The sequence below is a fragment of the Tripterygium wilfordii genome, chromosome 17 (genome assembly GCF_013401445.1).
Source record: "Tripterygium wilfordii isolate XIE 37 chromosome 17, ASM1340144v1, whole genome shotgun sequence".
NCBI classification, from domain to species: Eukaryota; Viridiplantae; Streptophyta; class Magnoliopsida; order Celastrales; family Celastraceae; genus Tripterygium; species Tripterygium wilfordii.
The window spans coordinates 5,574,335-5,599,103 of record NC_052248.1 but is presented as its reverse complement, the minus strand read 5'-3'; the positions used below and the strand labels follow the sequence as shown (position 1 = coordinate 5,599,103).

At 37.2% G+C, this 24,769-nt stretch overlaps 1 protein-coding gene across 1 annotated transcript; it reads right to left on the bottom strand.

Annotated features, from left to right (window-relative positions):
• Window positions 1-7,112: 7,112 nt before the first annotated feature.
• On the bottom strand, window positions 7,113-8,130 carry LOC119981855. Its single transcript, XM_038824998.1, has 3 exons — window positions 8,094-8,130; window positions 7,374-7,979; window positions 7,113-7,306 (listed from the first exon to the last, which is right to left on the bottom strand). Exons 1-3 carry the CDS (start codon window positions 8,128-8,130, stop codon window positions 7,113-7,115), a joined length of 837 nt encoding a protein of 278 aa, XP_038680926.1.
• Between the last annotated feature and the right edge of the window lie 16,639 nt (window positions 8,131-24,769).

Sequence of the window (24,769 nt, the reverse complement as noted above, 5' to 3'; positions counted from 1 at the left end):
GGACGAAAACCGGGTACTACACCCCTCGTTAGCCAAAGATCTTTTGTTCACCCTATTAGCTGACTCCTCGTTAGCCAACAATAGTCTTTTGTTGATGTTGCTAGCCATGACCATATTATGACCCGCCATTTTAGCCAACAATAACACTACGTTTGAGCAAAGAGCCTACGACCAGATACTTCACTCAAACTGGGGGACAAAGAATATATGGCGCATAAATATAAAGGAAGTAAGTCGAAAAACCTAAAGAGATAAAGCTACCGAGACATTTCAATACACTTTCGAACTTTGGGTTAGTATCACCTCTCATCCGTCATGTTTGTATGTTTTTTATCGCCCCATTCACAACCTAGTTAGACGGTATGCTTGCTAACATGAAGTAAAATAAAAATCTTGTGAATGTTCCCCATGGATGAAATTTTGAAGACAAAAGAGCAAGTTATAAAAGCTAGATTGCATATAACTGGATAGTACACCACTTTCATGTTCCGATAGTCTTACACAAAAAGCCATATTATATATCTACATTACACTGCTTTTTTCATTTCCTACCATACTCTATTCTATTTTATAAACTACCATACCTTTCTTATATCTACTATATATTTAACATACAACTATACCTTGCCAAGCCTTCAGATAATCCCATCATATCCACATTTTAATCATTACAACACTTTTCCTCTTCCTTGTTGAGTCCTCCCTCCGACTCTTCTCCAACTCCCTTTCCAATTTTCGTGCCTCCAGACTCGTCCACAATTACCTGTTTTGTACCTTTCACAACCTCTCCCTCCTTGTAAAAAAACTCCAAGATCACCTCACCGTCAGTTATCCGTTTTTCGATAAGTCATTCATCTGACTTCCCGTCTTTAAATTGACGAAGCATCTCAAGCTTCGTCTCGGCCACAGCCATACCACCAACAATTCTCACTCATCGATCATTCTCCATTTTGCTTCCCACCATCTCAACCTCGAGAGCTCTCAACCTCCCTTCCTTGCTCGCCAACTTTTTGGAAAGGACACTAAGATTAGAACTCGCTTTTCTAACATCATCCAAAGTTATATCCCTTTCTATTTCACAAGCCCCCAAATTCTCCAAAGTTTGAGTATACATGTCACGGGCCATGTGCATGCCCTGCTTTTTTCCATTCGTCAACTGCCACGAACATCTCAGACTTCATCAGGAGAAGTCTGTCAACTTGATCCTCGGCCGCCCTCAATCTCACGATCATCGCGACCTCACCTTTCCTCGCCTCCACCACTTCCGCCTCTGTCTGCTCAATCCTTCGAGTCAGTCAGTGAATCAATACAACTCTTGGCTGTTGACAACTCTCGTTGAAGACGATTGATTTCCTCGTCTTTACCCACCAACGCTTCCATTTGTTCCTTTCTCAACATAGCAATCTCCTCATAGTTAAAAATTGCCCCCTAAAAAGCTTGGAAAGAGCGGACCAGTGTATCTCGAGATGCTTGAGCCAAACCCAACCCCCTCAAGAACTTCTTATCCATCGAAAATAAGAGTTTGTGGATTTCTATCGAAAGAGCATATGGTGGCAAAAAAGTAGACGCATTTGTCGAAAACGTACAAGTAAATGTCTCTAGGCCGTGGTCCACCACACCTATCATAGACTCTGCTATCAAACGCGCCCTCTTCGTTGCCTCCCCATCTCCTTTTGGAACTTCGACCAAGCAACCCTTTCCTATCTTTCAAACCGCTGAATCTCGACTACCCTAAATATGTATCTCATTTCCCCGTCACCACTTTTCACTTCTCTCTTTTTTACCTCTACTTTGCCCGCCTCTCCTAAGATCTTTTTCTCGGGTTCAATTGTCGAGTGTGTGTTCCCCACACTCCCCTTCGCCTTACCAACCTCCTTACATACACTCAAAGCCCCCTTCGACCTTGCCATCACTGATAGCTCCTTAATTGAAAAGTAACTAGTTTTGACTCCGGTTCATTACTAGACACTCTCCAGTAGAAGCTCACCCAAGAAGGCCTTCCATCACCTCTGGAAGCCTCCTTAGCACATCCACCGCCGACGTCGACTGATCTTCTTGCCCCGTCTTCCCCAACAGATCCTTTAGAACTGCAAACACAAAAGGAACCTTAAGGTCTTATACACCGAACAATGAATGATGAAATGAAATAACACTACCTTTTGGGGTTGTCCAACAATGCGACGCGTTTTCCCCAATAATAAAAATATTCATCTCTTACTTTACATCTTTTATATACTTGTTTTACTTGACTTTCTCCAATTACTGACTTGATCGTCGGAGGCTCTTTGGCAGGTACCCCACCGGTGCCCAAGTCTTTCATCCTCAATCTCACTTTGTTCCTCAAGATCCCGCTATAGAAGGCTCAAGATAAATTAGTTGACTATTCAATGATTGTAGATTCGGGCATCTACACTTGTGTGTCAATGATTGCATCTTATATCGCAAGGAGTATAGTAACTTAGATAGTTGTCCAATTTGTGGAGAGTCAAGGTGGAATCAGGGAATGGAGATTGGAAGCAAGAGAAACAAAATTGCCAGGAAGGATTTATGATATTTCACTTTAACACCAAGAATACAAAAACTGTGTTATACATGTTTTAGTATTTATTATGTGATACATTGTGATTTTGGACTTTGTCTAAAATATCCCTCCAGAAACTCTTTGAAAGGAACAAAAAGAGTCGAGAGAAGGAAGGGGTTACTCAAGTAACAAGTTGAAACAGAGCATAAGTTATGTTGAGATAAGTTTTGATTTTGATTATCCTCTTACAAATTGCAAGTAAGCATTGAATTATAAAGTTCATTTGACTATAATATATGTGTTTGACAGATTGATCCTGATACTGGTGAAAGGCCTAGTGAAACAGAGTTATGGAGGATGACTCACTAGCGTCCAAATGGATCATAGGATGACGAAAAATCCAAGAATGCCCATGTATGAAATTTTACATAATTATTGTAATGTGATTGGTTATTTATTTACTCTAATTAGTTTAATCATCTTTATGTGTTCAAAAATATTGGAGGAAATGATGAATCTTCTAAACTAGCTGCAACCCTCACAATCAGGGGAAGACTTGGTGCATCTAACTCTCAAAGAAGCTTTTGCACGTGTCATTGGTGAACAGTCAGGACATGCGAGGGGACTTGGATGTGGTCCTAGGGGTGCTACGACAAGAAAGAACCTTTCGCAAGAGCAAATTTAACAAATGTTAAAAGAACGTAATGAATTGGCACAAAGGGTCACAAACTTGGAAGAGACTTTTGATGCCCATGTTAACACGACAATTCAGGCCGCTTTAGCAAAGTTTATGGTAGATCAACAACGATCTCGAGGATGTACTTCTGATGTAAGTAACATATGTCCATAAAATCTAATACAATTAGTAAGTTCTTTATATTTTCTTCCTTATTGATACCATTAGAAGTCTCTCTAAGGTTATTTATATTTTCTTTCTTTTTGATTCAGGATAGTTCAACCTAATCTAGTGGCAGGATTGGTGGATCAAGGGTTTGAACAGGCACTACATTCACATGAAGGGTTTTAACAAGATATATATTATGCGACGACAAAAAGTTACCATAAAAGGGTAAACATTTTACGGCAACATTTTATGTCGCAACAAAAATCTTTTGCGACAGTCGTCGACGATAGGTTTTTGTCGCCGTAAAAACTAATTGCGACGACATTTGGGCATATATTCGACGACTTTCGTAGCCACAAAAAAGCGTTCTTCTTGTAGTGTGAGGTGACTGCGACGCGTGTCAATCAGGGTATGAATAGTAGTGTAGGCAACAATTAATGCATGGATGTTGTATGGTAGAAGATCATACCTAGGGATATGTACCTGTCAAGTCCACGAATGTTGGTATGAACGGGATTGGATGATGTTCCCTTGGGGGATGATCATACGATGAGTTGGCGCTCGGGTGTGCCAATACCTTTGTTATGGCGGCGCTATCATGTAGGCGTCAATATAGTAAAGATACTGCGAGAAATAGTTTCTGTCTAAGGGAAAGTTATTGTGAATACAGTAAAGTAAATATAAGGGGAGACGTTAGCAGTTATAATCAGACATGCTTTGCGTGATAGTACTGTCACTAGATAGTACCTCGAAGGTTGTGCGTGGGGCTCAGAGTGTGCTCTAGTGTGGGCCTAAATGTATTGGTTACGCCCTTGGACTTGGGCATTATAGACTTGGGTCTGTCGTTATATGGCCAATGGAGCCATACGAATTTTGGTAACTACAGTCATCACATCCATTATTTTCTTTAATTGTACGTCAAGTGCATGCAATACTACCGCTGCCTGGGCCTCCATAATAGAAGCCAGTAGTAGTGTCATTGTCGTGAATACCACGACAATGGATCTCAAGGTCGTAACAATGTGGTCTGCTCACGTCTAGTGCAAGGTTCTCAGGAGATGTCTAAGTAGACTGATCAGTAAGATTTAAAAGAATCTTTTGTCTATCAAAATAACTTGCTTTTCCATAACCTTTATGGGGAAAGTGTACAGAACCCATTTTGATTGACGTACGTGCCTATTCCCATCATGGGATCTTACATTGCTTACCACGCCACGCCACGCCATTCCACATGAGTCATGCCTCCATCTTTCAATAGTGCAAATAACTCTCTTGGCCAATAGTCCACCTTTTTACCATCAACTTCAAGCCACCATGGTCCTAAACTGCCACCCTTATTCAAAAGTAACATAATTGCATTAATCAATTTACTGTGTTGCATAAAAAATTGCCTAAAACAAAGTTTATGTATTTAATTACCTTCAAGATTTGCGCCATCATTTCACGTAGTTGACCACCATAAGATGATACTGCATCAAATGTAGCTTCTGAGACTATACCACTGCCGTACAATGTAAATCCTTAACAATTATCATTATCAGGAATATTGTGGCATGTGTTTTGACAAGAATCAATCTATATATATGAGATTAAAAAGTTAAATTTGCGTCTACAAATAAAATTTTAGTATACAAAACAACTACATTAGCATTTATACTACAATTGTGTAGAATAGAAAGTCGAGCACGAGTTAAGCATGAACTTACAGCCCAAGAAACAAAAAATTTAGTATCTCGATCTCCTTCATAAAGCCATGGGTATACCTAATTTCAAGAGAATGAAATATTTTAATTTTTGCTAGAACTAATGATAATAGAATAAATGAACTTATTAGGGTTTTACTGGTAAAAAACTAACATGTCATCCAACTTTAATGGCCTCAAAATTCCTAGGTGGTCCTGATATGACACGAATACGAACTGTGCTGGATCTGATGCTATTGTCCCTTTCAACTGATGGCTTCCAAAAATTTATATGTGCCTCTGCCCCGTAAATCACATTTCATGCTTGATACATGGTGATTGCGACCTATAACCGTACATACAAAATGCAAAGAGTGAAAGTATTATTTAATTGATATTTCTAAATTTTATTTGAAGTATAAATCAATTGACTTAAACTACCTCATGAACTGCTGTTGAATCAAGTTGATCATAAAAAGAGTATCGCTTCCCTTTGGATTAAGACAACAAGTTTGCTCTTGTACGATAAAAAACTGTGGTCTACTTAATGGGAATAGTTTCTTTGTTAGTGTTTCTTTTTAAATGATCTTTCTGTATTTTTTTGCAATTGTGTAGGCATCCACGGAGAATTAGATAGACAAATATTGCTTAGGTCATAATTAAAAATTATTATTAAAAAGAGAGGGTAGATAGGCATTAACTTATTAGTATTTTTTACTATTGCTTTTTTTTTTCCCACTAATACATAAAAACTGGTAACTTTTTTCATCAATACAAAGGATGATATATTCATTTGAGCTTTTTGTGTCATGCTCATACTTTCAATAAATTAATACCACCAAAATTTGAAATCGAAACGTCAAAGATCTAGAACCTTAATTACCTCTATAATCAGAGGTTTGTTGATCTTCTTTACTGCCATAGATATATCTTTTATAGTTTAGAGCGGAAGCAAAAAATATTAGTAAGAAGGATGAATGCAAACAAAGAAAAAAACTAGAAATCTCATTGCTTGTAGTGTCATGAAATTACAGGTAAAAAATTAAGGTGAGGATATTTAACATTGATTATATTGTTTATATATAAAGAATTTCCAATAAAATGGACACTTAGCATAAAAAAAGTGTCAATTGTTAGGCAAAAATATAACCTTAGAATACATCCATGGATGATATTTCATTGGAATCCATAGGGAAAAAGGATATTTTTCTTCCCTAGACTATTGGTCGAGTTTTATTTTCTTCTCTTAAATTTTTTTCTTCCTTTTTTGTTTCTCGAATAAATCCGGAGACGGAAAAATTCAACATGACATTCTAGTTGGTAAAGGAAAATAATATTTAAATTTTATAATGGTAAGCTCGTAAATAAGGCAAAGACATAGGCTCCGTTTGGTGCACAATTTTGTCATTAGCATATATTGTAGCATATATTGTAGATAATAAATGGTTGTAATATATGGTAGCATAAATGGTTATTGAAATGCTGTTAGGTGTTTGGTTACACTTTTGCTGAAACAATATAAAGTCATAATATTGTCTTGTAAATTACATGGAGGGACATAACTATTTCAAGCTATATAATAGTAATAAAAAAAATCATAAAATAAGTTATAAACACTGCATAATTAATTAAAAATAATAAAAACTTTTTTCCATAAAAAAATAATAAAATTGAAAAAAAATTGAAAAAATACCATAACACATTCAACACTGCAGTCTCATATATATTGATAAATACATGTCCAAATTCACACCCTTTACGATCATATGAATACAATTAATATATTAATTATTCATATTGCGCTAGATAGTTGATCGGCAAGCATATCACGAAACTGAGCCATGTTAGCATCATCAATGACCAAATATTCGTCAACTCCATTATCCGTAACTTCATGGACAGGGTCCGGCACCGAATGATCGCCCCCAGTAGACGTAGAACCAATGTCATTGAAATCAACGTCATTCACAGCATGGATGCGTATAAAATTGTGAAGTGCCATGCATGCTATCACAATCATCGCTTGTACCTTAATGTCATATGAAGTCATTGCATTCAGGATCTGTCATTTCTTCTTTGTCACTCCGAATGTTCGTTCGATGACATTCCTTAGCCGAGCATGTGCCTTATTGAATACTTCACGTGGTCCTGAAGTGGGTGCTCCATTTTGAAATACAGGAACATGATACCTCTCGCCCTTGTATGGTGCGAGGAAGTCTGTCTTGTTTGTATATCCGGCATTAACTAAGTAATATTTTCCTAAAAAAAAATTATAAATATCCTTGTGATAAAATAAAGTTTACAACTTATCACACGTAATTCTCACCTGGTGGCGGTTTTGGGAACTTCATACGCTCAACACGCAGAGAATGTTCCAGTACCCTACTATCATGAGCCGATCCCTCCCATCCTGCCGATATATAAGTGTACATCATGTCAAAATCACACACAGCTAAAACATTCTGGGTGGCAACTCCTTTTCTCCCAATATATCTTTGTCTATTTTCTGGTCTGACAATTGCCGAAATATGAGTCCCATCCAGTGCCCCAATGCAATCCTTGAAACATATACGATATGAAATTTTGGAATGCTCCCTTATATACCTTGGCATTTCATGCAATGAGTTGCCCCTTGGTTGAGCGATATCCTTAGATAGTTTCAATACTGCTAGCAATACCTTGTGGAAAAGGCGACTGATTGTCTCCCCTGAGTGTTGAAACCTCTCATGTATATCCCTATTTGCTTGAGCACGGCCCAAGATTGATACGAACATCGCTACCATCTCCAGAATGCCAACATTATCCGAACCAATCAATCCGTAATCATCCCGTAAAACTCCACATAAAGCATGGAATACCTCAACCGGCATTCGAAATGCTTCATGATAACGAACTGGATGACCTTGAAGTACATCTGCCACCCAATCACGGCCTGTTAAGGTACAGGTTCTACATTGCATATTTCTTCATGACCGGGAAATCGACCCTCTATCCTCAAACTGGCGCTTGAGGAAATGAAGTAACAAAATCTGTGATAGGTTAACACCGTCATCATCATCACTAGAACTTGAACTTGAATTCATCGCTGCGATGTGGAAAAATAGAAATTAATGTAAGATGTCATTCATAAATTTCATTACCAAGTAAGATGTAATTTAAATCATCTAGTACTTAAATGATGAATAAAATCGTCGCAGTTCACATAACATAAAATAACTGCATTTGTCCAATACATAAATTAAAAATCGAAATTTGTCTTCAATGACATTAACAAGTTCATCTAACCAACTAAATTACATATATAAAAATTGATCTCAACCCAGAATACATCATCCAATTGGAGCTTTTCCATCATGCTGCTTGAATAGTAGCTCAATATAACCAAGTCGTGCACTCTCTGGTAATGCAAGGAAAAGTTGTCTCTGACTGTTGGTATTAAACAGCTGGACAGAAAAGTAAAATAGTGCTGGATTTTCAGCAGCTATGTTCATGTCAACTAGGGCCTTAACAGAGGCATCATATGAAAGATCCACGGGCATCAATGGCTGGACAGGCTGCACAACTGGGATAGGATGCACATTTTCAACTTTCTTTGCAACTTCTTTCTTCACATCATAATATTCTTGTTTTGTAGATAAATAAGAAAATTGCTTCTCAGAAACCATTTGCAATTGCTGGCACAACTTGTCAAACTTAGGATCTATGGTATCTTGTCTCATTCTCTTCCTCTTCCTGCTTCCCCCAGTATTCGTAGATCCAGGGGTGGGTGTGCTAGCCTTCACTGGTGATGAACCAGTGGAGAACTCATCAACAAACCTATCATAGTTTGAGTCTATTGGACTTGGAGTGTAACAATCAGCTCCAAATGACTGTATTAAGTCATTGTCTAATACGATATGTGGAGATACACAGTTCTCACCATTGGCAGAGCTACCCCCCCAAAGCTTATCTTGCTCCCCACGGAGTTGAAAGCCTCCATTCTTAAACTTCTTAAAGTTGATATTCTCCTGCAAATTGGACATATAAATTAGGATCTCATTACATATTTTCGATTGACATTATGAAATAAATAATCATACATAAATGACAGCCACCTGAATTCTAGCTGCCCACCAATCTTCAGTGGCCTCAAACTTTCCAGTCTCAAAACTGAACCCCAAACCTGTCTCAACAGTCATCATTCTATTGAACAGCTGCCAATTCTGTTTCATGTTGTCGTGCTTCATTTTCAATTTTTGCATGGTACAATTTTTACCACTTACAACCTTAAATTCTTCAGCAATCTTATCCCACTTCATTTGACCAGCATTTTTCTTTCTTCACTCATACAGCATATCTAGGAATATTTTGGTGGTTTGAGTATCCCATTTAAATTGTGCATCTCCCTCTATCAAACTTTCTTTCCCTTTCTTACTCATTTCCTAAACTTGTAACAATGAGAGAATATTGCTGTCAAATGTAAGTTAAAATGAACATATCACAACCAAGATGAGCTATGCAATTAGATGGTGAGCAGAAAAACCAGTCATAGAATAAAACATTTGGAAATTCAATCTTTGAAACACGTTGGACATATAAAGGGTGATCATTACATTGAATGAGATATGATTCTGGTCCTGTTTAACAAAGAAAACTGATCAATACATTAAACTAGACTAATGTTGAATCTGTGATATGTATAAAAAAGTTGCACTTATGAGTCTTGGTTCCTTTTACACTCTACAGACTCAAAGTCAAAGTTCAATATTTGGTAATATCTATTGTTATACAGATAACACTTCAACATTGTACACTTATTTTCATAAAGCATGATTACTAAAGAAAATTGCACATTACATTCAAAACCACCCAGAATGTTAGAAACTCCTCAAAAAATTGCAGAGAAGGAACAAAAGCCGACAATATAATGGAAAGAAGTTAAGAGACATAAGGGAGCTCAACTTGTCTAAATTTCAATCGAAAAAAACATTTTAGTGTTTCAGCTGAGGGAAGCAGTAGCAAGTAAAAACAAGATTTATACCCAGCTAAATGAACGTCCAAGCCAATCATAAATACCAAAACCTCCTAATACTTGGGAAGTTGTATGTCCATAAAATATTTATTGGAATGAAAACAAATCCAGCATAAACAAATCCTGATAGGAATAGTATGCTAAAGGCCATTATTTTATGTAATATTCAAACTCGATTTATTTATTTGAATAAAATATATTTAGCATTTAAAATGAGAAAAGACATATTGGCATCAGTGTCTTTCATTCTATATGGTATATGAATTGGTGTGTAGAGTCTAAGCTTGCACACGGAAGATCAATTCATAAGTTCCTATCGAATATAAGTAAGCGATCACAGCTAAGTCGGAATTGGACAAACCGTCAGCTTGGCTGTGGTATAGTATTTAAGTATACCTATCTTGGTTACGGAGAGCGACAAAGCTTGAACTTACTATACCAGTACACTTGGAGTGTATTGATCAGGACTACGTGTGAGTCAATTTTCCCAGTCTGACTATATAGAAAATTGTACACTCACACAAACGTTATAGAATTGTTCATATTCTTAATTTATTAAAGATTATTAGTACATGTGCATTTAATGTATGGGACTTTGATTTACTAAATGGTGAGTTCTTTTGTACAGGCCAACAAACACCAAGTGAGTTGGGTCACCGCATTAATTGTACGATGAAAAATAATCTGTTAATAAAATTCACGTCCAATTATGGATTGATGATACCCTCTTGAGAATGCTTATAGGATTTGAGATTGTGTCAAAACCCTGCAGGTGGATTTTAATTAATCCGACACATTCAAATAAGCGGTGAGATCAAGGAAATATTTAAACATGTCAATTAAATATTATATGTCAGTGGCATATTTAATTGACGGGTATCTGTAACTTAACGGGAGGAATTTATGAACAAGTAGAACGAAAGGCTCAGATTCAATTTGAGATAAAACGGGAAGTGTAATTATAATATTTTAGTGGAATATATTATAATTTAAGAAATATAATTATGTCCATGGGTTTGGGCTGATAATTAAATTCATAGGAAGCCCATATTTTATTTTTCCTTGTTGGTCCCCAATGTATCCCAGAAGCCCAATACTAGAAGATACAGGAAAACCAAAACGGACCGGAATTAGGAGAGGGAGAGACTTAGGGGCCGGCCCACCTGGGGAGAAAACCCTAGGTGTGGCCAAACCCTATAAATACACACACATAGTGTGTGTTTTGTTAACACAAGTTTTGAGACACCAGTTGGCCTCTCTACTGTCTAATCGTTTCTACTAGTTTTTGGTTTGTGTTCTTCAGGTTCTTGGAGAAAACAGACCACCCTCTCAATCCAAGTTTGGGAATTGGTGCATACGGTGGAAGATCCGTAGGTTTGAGCTTAGTATCAAACTCGCTGACTCCATCCTTCGTTCCTAATTATTAGAGATCAAATCAGAGAGATCTCAAGGTATATAATCTTCTTGTAATTAATTGATATATGGTTTGTGCTATGGTGATTAGTATTTGATAAGAAATTTTTGAAACCTGTCTAGCCATCGTTTATGTCTATGAGATCCTTATACGCTTCCGCTGCGTTGCACGTTTCCAACAATTGGTATCAGAGGCAGTCATAGATACGTAATCGATGCTAAACAAAATCAAAAATTTGTCAAATTTAATTTGTTAGTATAATATATGTTTTTCGGTGTTATTGCTAACTTGTTTTTGCAGGATGAAATTCTGGCTATCACGGTCTAAGTTTTTTTTAATTCTGATTTTAGAATTGTTCACTCCGAATAAAGGAGTAGGAATTATTGTAAATCGAATTTTAGATTGTGAACTCCGGTTTGAAGGAGGCTAGGATTTTTTTTGTAAAAATAGATTAAGAAACGAAGAGACGAAGGGTACCGGCAGCCTTGCTGCAGCTGCCGGCTACTGCTGCCAGCACAGGCAGCTGCTGCCAGCGCAGGCAGCAAGTGCTGCCAGCAGCTTTGGTTGCAGCCAGCAGCTGCTGTAGCGCGTCCGGCAGCCGGCCGTCACCACCGGAAGCTGCCAGACAGATGTGGGCGGCAGGGGGCAGATCGGGCAGCGGGTGAGGGGCAGTCCGGGCAGTAGTATTTCGAGCAGTTTCCAAACAGGGATTCCTAATCAAGTTGAGATTCGGCTTGATTGAAGACCATGATAGCTAGGACTCTTGATTGATTTGGTTTCCTATTTTAACTATGTCTCTTATTTTAATTGCATGTGTGATTGTAATTAAATGCCATGCTAGATTAGGATTCCTATTTATTTATGGATGTTATCTAAACAAGGAAAATAAAATATTGATCACCCAAAAAATAAAATATTAAGTGGGAGAAGGGTTTCACATCACCCTACGGTCTCCATCATTGGTTCAAAGGAAAATATGTAATAATAAAATTCGAAAAGTTAAGATATTAAATGTGACTACGGTATTATTTTGGGAAAATTCATTTTTAACTTAAGATTCTTTTCGGTACCAAAGTGTGTAATTCCGACCCATGCATTTAGGTATTCTAATTTAAGATTAACAATGCAATGTCTAGAAAGTTCTGTCAAGGATTGAGGTTACTTAATTGCGCACCGTTTTTCGGAAAGCCCCCTCTTACCTGGGAACGACCTGATTGCTAGATTTGTTAATCGTTAAATTGAAAACCTATGGTGCTACGATAACGGTTTCACTTCATTGAGAAAATCCGTAACGAATCTCGATTTTGGGCGATGATACCAAAATGCGTAAATTCCGGTCAATGCATTTTTTAAGATATCTCAATTCTAGGAGTTTTGGAATTACGGAAATATTTTTTAAGTTTGGATTATTGGTAAGAAAATATAATAGAGATGTAATTGAAAATATGTGTTGGCTTAGCCCTTCCTCCCTATCGTAAATTTTCGATTACAGATATATCAGATTATTAGTTTTCTTGATAGTCATAATGAGTAGTCATTTATTATAAAATTATTTCCCCATCGGAATAAATTTTATGAAGATGGTGAGATTATGATTAAGTGATGGTTATACACTTAACTATAAATTATGGAAATATTTCCCATCGAAATCAATACCATTATTTATAGGACCAAAGCAAGTTAACTAATTAAATTTACATTTGACACGGCATGTTGTCTAGACAATGAAATTTAATGTGAACTAAATTGCATGGAATTTATTCTCCCATCGAGATAGGAAATTTCATGCTAAAGTGTTTTGATTGTTAACGAATTATATGATTGATTATGGGTGCAATCTTAGATAATTCGAATCATGTATGCCATAAATTAATTTTTGAATATGTGCTTTTTCAGTTTTTCAAAATGCCTTCATTCAACCCATTATCTGTTATACTGAAAGACCATAAGTTGGATGGAACAAACTATGTTAACTGGAAAAGAAATTTGGATATTGTGCTCACCTCTGAAGAGTACAAATTTGTGTTGACTGAAATATGCCCTAAATTGCCTGAGGAGGGTGCTACTGATGAGCAAATCAGTGCTCACAAGAAGTGGAAGAAGACTGATGAAATGGCTAGATGCTACATGTTAGCATCAATGTCAGACGTGTTGCAAACACAACACCAGAATATGACAAGTGCCTATGACATCATTTATAGCCTAAAGGAGATGTTTGGTGATCAAGGCAGAGCCGCAAGGCAGACTGCCATGAAAACACTCCTAAACACCCAGATGAAGGAAGGAGCCAATGTAAGTGAGCACACTCTTAAGATGATGAGTCTTTTGAATGAGCTCGAAATACTTGGTGCTGATATTGATGGTGAAAGCCAGATTGATATCGTACTTCAATCTCTTCCTGATAGCTATGAGAATTTTCAGCTGAACTATAACATGAACATAAGGCTTTATACCTTGCCGAAACTTCTCAATGAGCTTAAAGGAGCAGAAAAACTTCAACCTAAGCAAGCTAAGGTTAATCTGAATGAGAAAGGATCTTCTACCATACCAAAAGGTAAGAAGAAGAAAAAGACTCAAAAGAAGAATAAGTCAGTCGATTCCAAGGGTATTCAAGGTGGAGTGAAAAAGCTAAAAGGCAAGTGTTTTCACTGTGGCCAGAAGGGACATTGGAAAAAGCAATGTCAAACATGGCTAAGCAAGAATACTCAAGGTAACTATCTTTTATTTGTTGTCGAAACACAATTAGCGGTTGTGTCTACTGGATCTTGGTGTGTAGACACTGGAGCCACTAATCATGTTTGCAATTCGTTGCAGGGGTTCCAAGAAACCAGGCGACCAAATAAGGAAGAGAGTTACGTGCTTTTGGGAGATGCGACAAAACTAAGAGTAGAAGCAGTAGGCGTTTTTCATTTGAGTTTTAGTAGTGATAGGACTTTAAGCTATGAGACGAAATTTACTTTCAGTTCCATCTTTAGCTTTGAATGGATATTGTTTTGAGTTTGATAACTCTATTGTTATCAGGTACAATAAATGTTTTATCTGTTCTGGTACTTGGCAGATAATCTTTACATTATAAGTCCAAATTCTGCTATATGTAATGAATTGAATAACTCAACAATTTTGCCATCTAAGAGAAAGGAACCTTCGAAACCAAATCAAACTTATCTTTGGCATCTACGCTTAGGTCATATAAATCTAAACAGGATTACTAGACTGATACGAGATGGACCTTTGAGTTCATTAGAAGTTGAGGAACTTCCAGTCTGTGAATCATGTTTGGAAGGTAAGATGACTAAGAGGTCATTTTCGGCCAAGGGGCATAGAGCCAAAGAATGTTTGGAGTTGGTACATTCTGATGTGTGTGATCCAATGACTATCCAAGCGAGAGGAGGTTATGAGTACTTCGTCACTTTCATAGACGATTACTCAAGGTATGGATACATTTTTCTAATGCACCGTAAGTCTGAAACTTTTGAGATGTTCAAAAGCTATAAGGCAGTTACGGAGAAGCGTTTAGGAAAGAGTATCAAAACACTACGATCTGATCGTGGTGGCAAATACCTCTCGGGAGAGTTTATGGAATACTTAAACGCAAAGGGGATTTCATCCCAATTGACTACGCCAGGCACACCACAATAAAATGGTGTGGCAGAAAGGAGGAATAGGACTCTTATGGAAATGGTAAGATCGATGATGAGTTTTTCTGAGTTGCCTAATTTCTTCTGGGGCTATGCCCTGGAAACAGCTGCCTACATTCTGAACTTAGTTCCTTCTAAGTCAGTACCAACTACTCCTACTGAATTATGGACAGGGCGAAAGCCCAACTTGGCCCATATACAGATATGGGGCAGTCCGGCCCATGTGCTGGTAGGGAACACTGGAAGTTGGAATCAAGAACAGAAGTATGTTTTTTCGTTGGATATCCTCGAGGTACCAAAGGTGGTTTGTTTTATAGTCCTAAGGATCAAAAGGTCATTGTCAGCACCAATGCCCGATTCTTAGAAGAAGACTATATGATGAATCACAAACCCAAAAATAAGATTGTTCTTGAAGAATTAAGAGGGGAAACACAAGGAAACCAAACAACTCAAGAAACACCAGTTGAGGATAACGATCTAGTACCACATAACAGTGGGAGGATTGTGGAATCCCAAATTGATTCTGTTCAGAGGGATGATCAGGACATGCTGGGGAATCAACCAGATCAGCATGAAGATCCTGATACAAATCGAACAGAATCATCACACCAAAATACTCCAAACGAACAAATAGAGCCTCATCGCAGTGGGAGGGTAACTAGATTACCTAGTCAGTATGCTCTATTGGGTGAAGTGTATGAAATGATCCCAACTGAACAAGATACTGATCCCAGTAACTACAAAGAAGCTCTCCAAGATAAAGATGCAATATCTTGGAAGAAAGCTATGAAATCTAAGATGGAGTCCATGTACTCAAATCAAGTCTGGGAACTTGTAGAACCACCGAATGGTGTAAAACCCATTGGTTGCAAGTGGATCTACAAGAGAAAAAGGGGGTGGATGGGAAGGTTGAAACCTTCAAAGCTAGGCTTGTTGCGAAAGGGTACACTCAGAAAGAAGCGATCGATTATGAGGAAACCTTTTCGTCGGTTGCAATGCTTAAATCTATCCGGATACTTTTATCCATTGCAGCATATTATGATTATGAAATATGGCAAATGGATGTCAAGACAGCTTTCCTAAATGGAAGTCTTGACGAAATCATCTATATGGTGCAACCAGATGGATTTGTAGCGAGAAACCAGGAGCACCTGTTGTGCAAGCTTAAGAGATCCATTTATCGACTCAAGCAGGCATCTAGGTCTTGGAATATAAGATTCGACCAGGCCATAAAATCCTACGGATTTGAGCAATGTCCTGATGAACCTTGTGTCTATCGGAGGAGCAATGGAAGTGTGGTGATATTCTTAGTACTTTATGTAGATGATATATTACTCATTGGAAACAATGTAGCTATATTATCTATTGTTAAAGTCTGGTTGAGTAGTCAATTCGAAATGAAAGATTTGGGAGAAGCCGGTCTCATTCTTGGGATCAAACTACTAAGAAATTGGAAACAAAGAATGTTGGGCCTATCTCAGGGAGTCTACATTGACACCATCCTGGCAAGATTCGGCATGAAAGATTCCAAGAAAGGATTTCTTCCTTATAGATATGGAGTCACTTTATCTCGAGATCAGTGTCCTAAGGATGCTGATGAGATAAAGAAAATGAGTCAAGTACCATATGCTTCGGCAGTGGGAAGCCTCATGTATGCCATGATGTGTACTAGACCGTACATATGTTATATGATTGGTCTAGTTAGCAGATATCAGTCTAATCTAGGTATGGAACATTGGATTGCTGTAAAGCACATACTCAAGTACCTAAGGAGAACGAGAGATTATGTGCTAGTTTACAAGTCTGATGAGCTTATACCTACTGTGTATACAGATTCAGATTTTCAGTCAGACAAAGATTCCAGGAAATCAACTTCAGGGTATGTTTTCACATTGGGAGGTGGAGCCATCAGTTGAAGAAGTGTCAAGCAATCTTGTATTGCTGACTCCACTATTGAAGCTGAATATGTAGCAGCCTCTGAGGCAGCTAAAGAATCATTGTGGCTCCGGAATTTTCTTATAGACTTGAATGTGGTGCCTACAGCTCTGTCGCCTATTACACTTTACTGTGATAATAGCAGAGCAGTTGCAAATTCAAGGGAACCAAGGGCTCATTCAAAAGGAAAACATATTGAACGCACGTATCACTTGATACGAGAGATCGTACGGATAGGTGATGTCGTCATGGCCTTGAGCAGAAGTGGGAGATTGATAGGAATAGTATGCTAAAGGCCATTATTTTATGTAATATTCAAACTCGATTTATTTATTTGAATAAAATATATTTAGCATTTAAAATGAGAAAAGACATATTGACATCAATGTCTTTTATTCTATATGGTATATGAATTGGTGTGTAGAGTCTAAGCTTCACACGGAAGATCAATTCATAAGTTCCTATCGAATATAAGTAAGCGATCACAGCTAAGACGGAATTGGACAAACCGTCAGCTTGGCTGTGGTATAGTATTTAAGTATACCTATCTTGGTTACGGAGAGTGGCAAAGCTTGAACTTACTATACCAGTACACTTGGAGTGTATTGATCAGGACTACGTGTGAGTCAATTTTCCCAGTCTGACTATATGGAAAATTGTACACTCACACAAACGTTATAGAATTGTTCATATTCTTAATTTATTAAAGATTATTAGTACATGTGCATTTATATGGGACTTTGATTTACTAAAGGGTGAGGTCTTTTTGTACAGGCCAACAAACACCAAGTGAGTTGGGTCACCGCATTAATTGTACGATGGAAAATAATTTATTAATAAAATTCACATCCAATTATGGATTGATGATACCCTCTTGAGAATGCTTATAGGATTTGAGATTGTGTCAAAACCCTGCAGGTGGATTTTAATTAATCCAACACATTCAAATAAGTTAAGCGGTGAGATCAAGTAAATATTTAAAGATGTCAATTAAATATTATATGTCAGTGGCATATTTAATTGACGGGTATCTGTAACTTAACGTGAGGAATTTATGAACAAGTATAACGAAAGGCTCAGATTTAATTTGAGATAAAACGGGGAGTGCAATTATAATATTTTAGTGGAATATATTATAATTTATGAAATATAATTATGTCCATGGGTTTGGGCTGATAATTAAATTCATAGGAAGCCCACGTTTTATTTTTCCTAGTTGGTCCCCACTGTATCCCAGAAGCCCAATACTAGAAGATACAGGAAAACCAAAACGGACCGGAATTAGGAGAGGGAGAGGCTTAGGGGCCGGCCCACCTAGGGAGAAAACCCTAGGTGTGGCCAAACCCTATAAATACACACACAGTGTGTGTTTTGTTAACACAAGGTTTGTAACACCAGTTGCCCTCTCTACTCCCTAATCGTTTCTACTAGTTTTTGGTTTGTGTTCTTCAGGTTCTTGGAGAAAAGAGACCACCCTCTCAATCCAAGTTTGGGAATTGGTGCATACGGTGGAAGATCCGCAGGTTTGAGCTTAGTATCAAACTCGCTGACTCCATCCTTCATTCCTGATTATTAGAGATCAAATCAGAGAGATCTCAAGGTATATAATTTTCTTGTAATTAATTGATATATGGTTTGTGCTATGGTGATTAGTATTTGATAAGAAATTTTTGAAACCTGTCTAGCTATCGTTTATGTCTATGAGGTCCTTATACGCTTCCGCTACGTTGCACGTTTCCAACAAATCCAGCATAAACAAATCATATAAATCCCATCGTAATAATGGAAGACACTGCCCCAATCTTCAAACACTAAGATCAAGATCTCCAGCATCCAGATTTTACACAAACAAAATATTGACTACAAAAATAAACCCAAAAATTCTATCTACAAATGGTTCTTGGAACAAACCCATAAAAGAGATCAAAACCCAGAAGCTCTAAATGAAGAAATCAAAGAGAGACCGAAATAACCTAGGGTTGAGGAGAAGATGAGGGGATTACCGATGTGTGAAGCTTCGTCGCAAAACTCGATTGAAGACACTGCACCGTTGCTGGTCGTCCGTAGCTTGATATCGGAGAAGAAAATCGAAGAAACGAAGGGTTTACAAAAGCAGAGAAAAGCCTCGTGTGAATTGATGAGTACTGATGGCATATTGTGTAATTTTATGAGTTCATTAGGGTAATTACATTAGCAAGGGAGGAAATTATCTCGAAATTGTAGAAAATATCACAATTCCAAAAAGAACCATTTATTGTGTTGAAATTGCTTTGAAATTTGTACCCCAAAAATGCTGTTTGTTTGTGCAATATAATATATGGTTGAAATGCAATATATTGTGCACCAGAATTGTGCACCAAACGCAGCGATAGTTCTAATTAAAATGAGGGACAGAATGGTCTTTTGAGAAGGACAAAATAAAAAGTCGGACCTTTATTTCTCCACCTTTCGTTCTTCCTCCCATTTCATCCTTCTTTCTTCTCCTACTCCTGCAAGTTCCATCGCCGCTCCACACCTTTCGCCGTCCAACCGCCATTCTTGGCAGTCGACCTAGCAAACTGAAGCCCATGACTTCCACATATGTTTCCGACTAACCACAGCTTGAGACACTTCCGAGATTGGATTTGATTTTAGGGATTATTGTTGAACCCAATTTCCAGATTGGTTTTGGTGCTTACAAAGCTTAGTTGAAGTAAATTTTTATCAAACAATTGATTTGGAGGAATCATTGTTGAACACACCTTTTTGAAATGATTCAAGTGCAATGACTTGTCTCCACCTCAACATACTCTTATTATCCAAATTTTAATTTTCTCAGTGAACTTTATTTTCGTGTATTTTTTCGCTTGCGTCAAATAAGAACTTTTATTATTATCATAATATTTTTTAATGTCAAAATGTGACAGGTAGGTATGATAAGGTTCCAAAACTTCAGTTTGAGCCATGCAAATAAGTTGATTGGTTCAAAAACAAAAAAATAAAATAAAAATAATATATGTATGGATTAAACAAGGGATTAAATAATTAAAATGAGATGTACAAAATATACTCTTGTGATATAGGTAGCAGGATATTATCAAAAACTGGTATGGATGAGACTTACCAGCTTAAGGTGATAAGTGGTGGAGGCGAAGGTGTATTTCGTAGCACCAAATCAAAAGAAAAGAAAAAGAAAGGGTATAGGGGGAAAAAACAAGAAGAAGAAAAGAGGAGAAACGGAAGCAAGGGGAGGGCCAAGACACTTAAGACTGTTAGACCAGGTAAGAGAAGTTCATTTCTGTTTTGGAGTTGTTAGAAACTCAAGGATTGAACTCTTATGAGTATAAGTGTCGTCTTTGGAAGGAAAATTTCAAGAACAAAGGAAGGTTTTAGCATTTGAAGAAGGTAAAAGAAGGTATTAATCTTTACAAAACTTGTACGTGGATTTGGAAAGTGTTATATGATGGTATGTGAAAAAGTTTAAGATACATGTCATGTCAAAGTGATTTGGGCCCACTGAATTCCCTTCCTCATTGATGTGGCGCTGGAGTGTTTGTTGCTCGCTGTACTGGTGTGTTTTCAGGTCTACGCATGAAAGTAGAATTACTTTGTGTAGGATTTTGTTCTCACGAATTCTTGTACTCATGGTTGATTAGGTTTGGGTTGAATTGCTTCCCAACGTTGGTCTTCAACCGACTTCCAATCTTTAACTCCATTTGGAATGCTTCACGTACATGTTCTAGTTTGGTGGTGTCTAGTTCTCTGCAAATATCATCTCGTATTCCCTTCTTGTATCTAGCTAATGATTTTTGTGGATTCCCGCAAACGGACAATCAATGCGTGGAATTTATGTTGAATTCGCATACAGTTTTGTTGACTTGTTCCAAAGAGAAGAGCTTTCGAAAGATCAGCTAAAGGACTAAGAACCTTACGTAGCACCCAATTGAACTAGTCCCTCAGATTTCGCGTATGAACTAGTTCCTTGTAATTTTGCGAGAAAAATTCGTCCTTAATAAACTTCTTCATGTTGGCCTTGTTTAACCCCATTGGAACGAACTCTGTATAGTCATCCCTGTAGGAGCAAATTCTACAATCGTTGAAAGGTCAACTTTTAATACTTGGGGGGTTCGTCTGCACCTTTGAATCGTACGAACAATACAACAAGAAAAACCGTGAAAGCTCTTAGACTGGACTAGGGGATGCTGATCGTAGAGGCTCTGATGATTAAGTCAGTGGTGATCGGAGATGGAAGACCGGCGATGGTCAAAGTGTTTATGGCTAAGTATTTTTAGTGAGTGGTAGGAGAGTTTATGTCTCTGGTTTCCAATGTTCGGATCCTTTTCCCCAAGGTAGGGGAAGAGTATTTATATGAGAGTGAGGACTGGCCTCGGATGTTGTGTCACCAACTTATGTCATTTTTGATAGGATTGCAGGGTATAAACGTGTGAAAGTCATGTATATCGGACTTGTCAGGGTTGGTAGACAAAAAGTAAAGTGTAAATGTTAGGACATATGATGGGATTTGACACGTGTTGGCCACAGTATGGAGAATAGTAGTAGGTAACCATAAATGAACTGATATCATTTGGTAAGAGATCATACCTAACGATACGTACATGTCAGGTCTGAGTGTGTTGGTGTGAACTGCATTGGATCATGCTCCCTGGAAAGGGATGATTATGGACTAGATTGACGTCTGGGCGTATTAGCGCCCCTATTGTATAGGCGCCTTTACTGTGGTGGCGCCATTGCTGGGTGAGGGAAAGTCCCTACTAAATAGTGATGTCATGAGTACAGTAAAGTAGATTATATAAGGTGTAACGTTAGTTACGTTTTCCAGATGTGGGGTTAGGGTCATTGTTTGCTATCAAGTGACCTTATTGTTCGATGATCGAGCCTCAAACATCTTGTATGGACCTCAGCGTGGGCCGAAGTATGCCGACTGGGCCCGACTGTTGCCTCATCGGCCTTCATAAAGTTTTCATGGATTGGTATCACGATTGCCTCATTGGTATTCATGAAACTTTGTGCCTTTGTTGGCTGATGAATACTCATCACATGGGATAGGAGACCAATTCTAGCATCTCAAGTTTGAGTCTAACTCTCTATTGAAAACTCAGGTTGACAATAGTAGATTTATCCTCCCTTATAAGCTAGACTCTAAATTCACAGTCTTCCGATGTGGGATTCTCATCATTGGCTCATCACATAACTCTCTATTGAAAATTCAGATTGACAATAGGAGATTTATCCTTCTTTATAAGCTAAACTCTAAATCCACCATTTTCCGATGTAGGATTCTCATCATTGGCTCATCACATTCACCTAGAGTCCACAACTTAATGGATAGAATATCCAGTATGGTGAGGTTAGGCCCAGTTCTTGCACCAGTTTTAGTCCATTAATTAAGGAGAACCAAGTGAGATATATTTATTGAAATTTGAAACACCAATACTCATGGAAGAGGCCCAAGCAGAAGCCCAATTAAAAGCCAAAATTGTCATGCCCACGAAAAGTACAGGCCACCAAATATGGCATCCCATGATTTTGGGTTTACATTAAGGCTCCGTTTGAAACTCCGTAAATAATAATATAATTTTTCTATCAAATATATAAGTTAATCATGTATAAGTACATGTATAATTTAATCATATCTATTGTTTGGAAAAAACTGATATTAGGCTTGTATAGTATAATTCTTATACAATACAATGTTTGGTTTATTATTAGGCAAAATGATAATATAAGATATAGAGTAATATATCTAAACTACCCTCAACTAAAACAATTATTATGTTCGTTTATCAATTTTTATGAAAAATTAAAGATAAAAAATCTTTAGATTTCTTTGGTTAGTGTGGCTAAATTTTTTTTAAAAAGTACATGTAGTGTATAGGGTGGTAAGTGGCTAGGGTTTGTTTTTTTTAAGAGGGTGTTTTTGTTATTTGTCATGTTATCTCTTATCCTATACACTCCATATAAAATTAAAATGAGTTTGAGGCGTTTTAATATTATACGACATGCATCGTAGAAGAGCCTCATTTTATACAAAGATATACATACTATCATGAGTTTTTTAAAAACCACTAAACATCCGATAATTTCATTAAACGATAATTTTATACTATACATCGTCTTATCCTCTGTTCCAAACGGACCCTCAAAGTCAAAAACAAAAATGAAAAAATGCTTATGAAGATATTTCTAGATAGGAAGATTTGAAAAGAAATTCGATGTGCATTCTCAACTTCAATTATCCATCTTGTATACTAATTGTTCATTTTGAAGAGTCTGCTATGTTAACACTAATAACAATAAATATATCCTCTCTTTTTTTTATGTTATTTGGAACAATAAATATATGCTGTTATGGTCAAATTAAAACCTGTCTTCCCCAATTGAGAGGGTAAAGATTGACACATATACATGGTATCACCATGAACCTTACGCACCTTGATTAGATTGGGAAATTGATATTATTTCGGAACATTAATTTGATTGATATGTTCTGAATTAATTACGATAAGGCAAGATCGAGGACGTGATCCAATTTTCATTTTTCAACTCTAATTGGCTAACAAAACCTTTGTTATTTGTTGTGTGTATCAATCAAATAGCCTAAAATCAATTAGAAATTACATTGATTGCTTCTCTAATTCACATAGCTCTATGTGGCGGAGTCACACTTTGTTCCTGAACTTTAAAAAAGTTATTTATTAATGGCAAAGCCACCTTGTGCTCAAGGTGGGGTCAAGCTCACCCTGAATTTTCGAGAAAAAATTATTTATTATATATCTAATATTCATAATTAATGTGATATAAACATACATCTTTCCAAAACTATTTGATTTTGAAGTGTGTGTGGACTGTATTAAGGGTAAACAGACCAAACACACAAAGAAATGCACTACAAGGAGTACAAAGCTCCTTGAGATAATACATACAGACATTTGTGGACCATTTGATGTACCATCTTTGAGTGGAGAAAAGTACTTCATCACCTTTATGGATGACTTTTCACGTTATTGTTATCTATATTTGCTGCATCATAAATCTCAGTCTGTAAATGCAGTAGAGATTTACATAACTAAGGTTGAGAGGCAATTGGGTAAAAAGGCGAAAATTATTAAATCTGATAGAGGTGGTAATTTTATGGAAAATTTGATGAATCAGGGCAACACCCTGGACCTTTTGCTAAACTCTTGGAACGTTTGGGTATTTGCGCACAATACACTATGCCAGGTACACCTTGGCAAAATGGTGTAGCTGAAAGGCGCAATCGTACCCCTATGGATATGGTTAGGAGTATGATAAGTAACACTGATTTACCCCTATTTTTATGGATGTATGCTCTTAAAACCGCAGTGTATATTCTAAACAGGGTTCCTAGTAAGGCAGTTCAAAACACACCTTTTGAATTGTGGAAAGGATGGAAACCTGCATTATCACATTTGCATGTTTGGGGTTGCCTTGCGGAAGCAAGAATATATAATCCACATGAAAAGAAACTGGACCCAAGAACATTATCTTGTTTCTTTATTGGGTATTCAGAAAAATCAAAGGGGTATATATTTTATTGTCCTAACCATACTACTAGAATTGTAGAAACCGGTAATGCCAGATTCATTGAAAATGGCAAAGTCATTGGGAGTACTGAAGTAAGGGATGTTTCCATTCAAGAAGTCAGAGTACCCCTTTCGGTACCTCGACCTCGGGATGATATTGTTGCTCCTTATGTAGTTGAA

What these genes read in the sequence shown, in the direction of transcription:
- LOC119981855 (XM_038824998.1), bottom strand. Translation starts at nt 8,130, where the DNA reads ATGAATTCAAGTTCAAGTTCTAGTGATGATGATGACG. An exon ending in TTCTAGTGATGATGATGACG is followed by an intron (nt 7,980 to 8,093) that starts GTGTTAACCTAT and finishes GTACCTTAACAG; the next exon opens with GCCGTGATTGGGTGGCAGAT. An exon ending in GTTCCCAAAACCGCCACCAG is followed by an intron (nt 7,307 to 7,373) that starts GTGAGAATTACG and finishes ATTTTTTTTTAG; the next exon opens with GAAAATATTACTTAGTTAAT.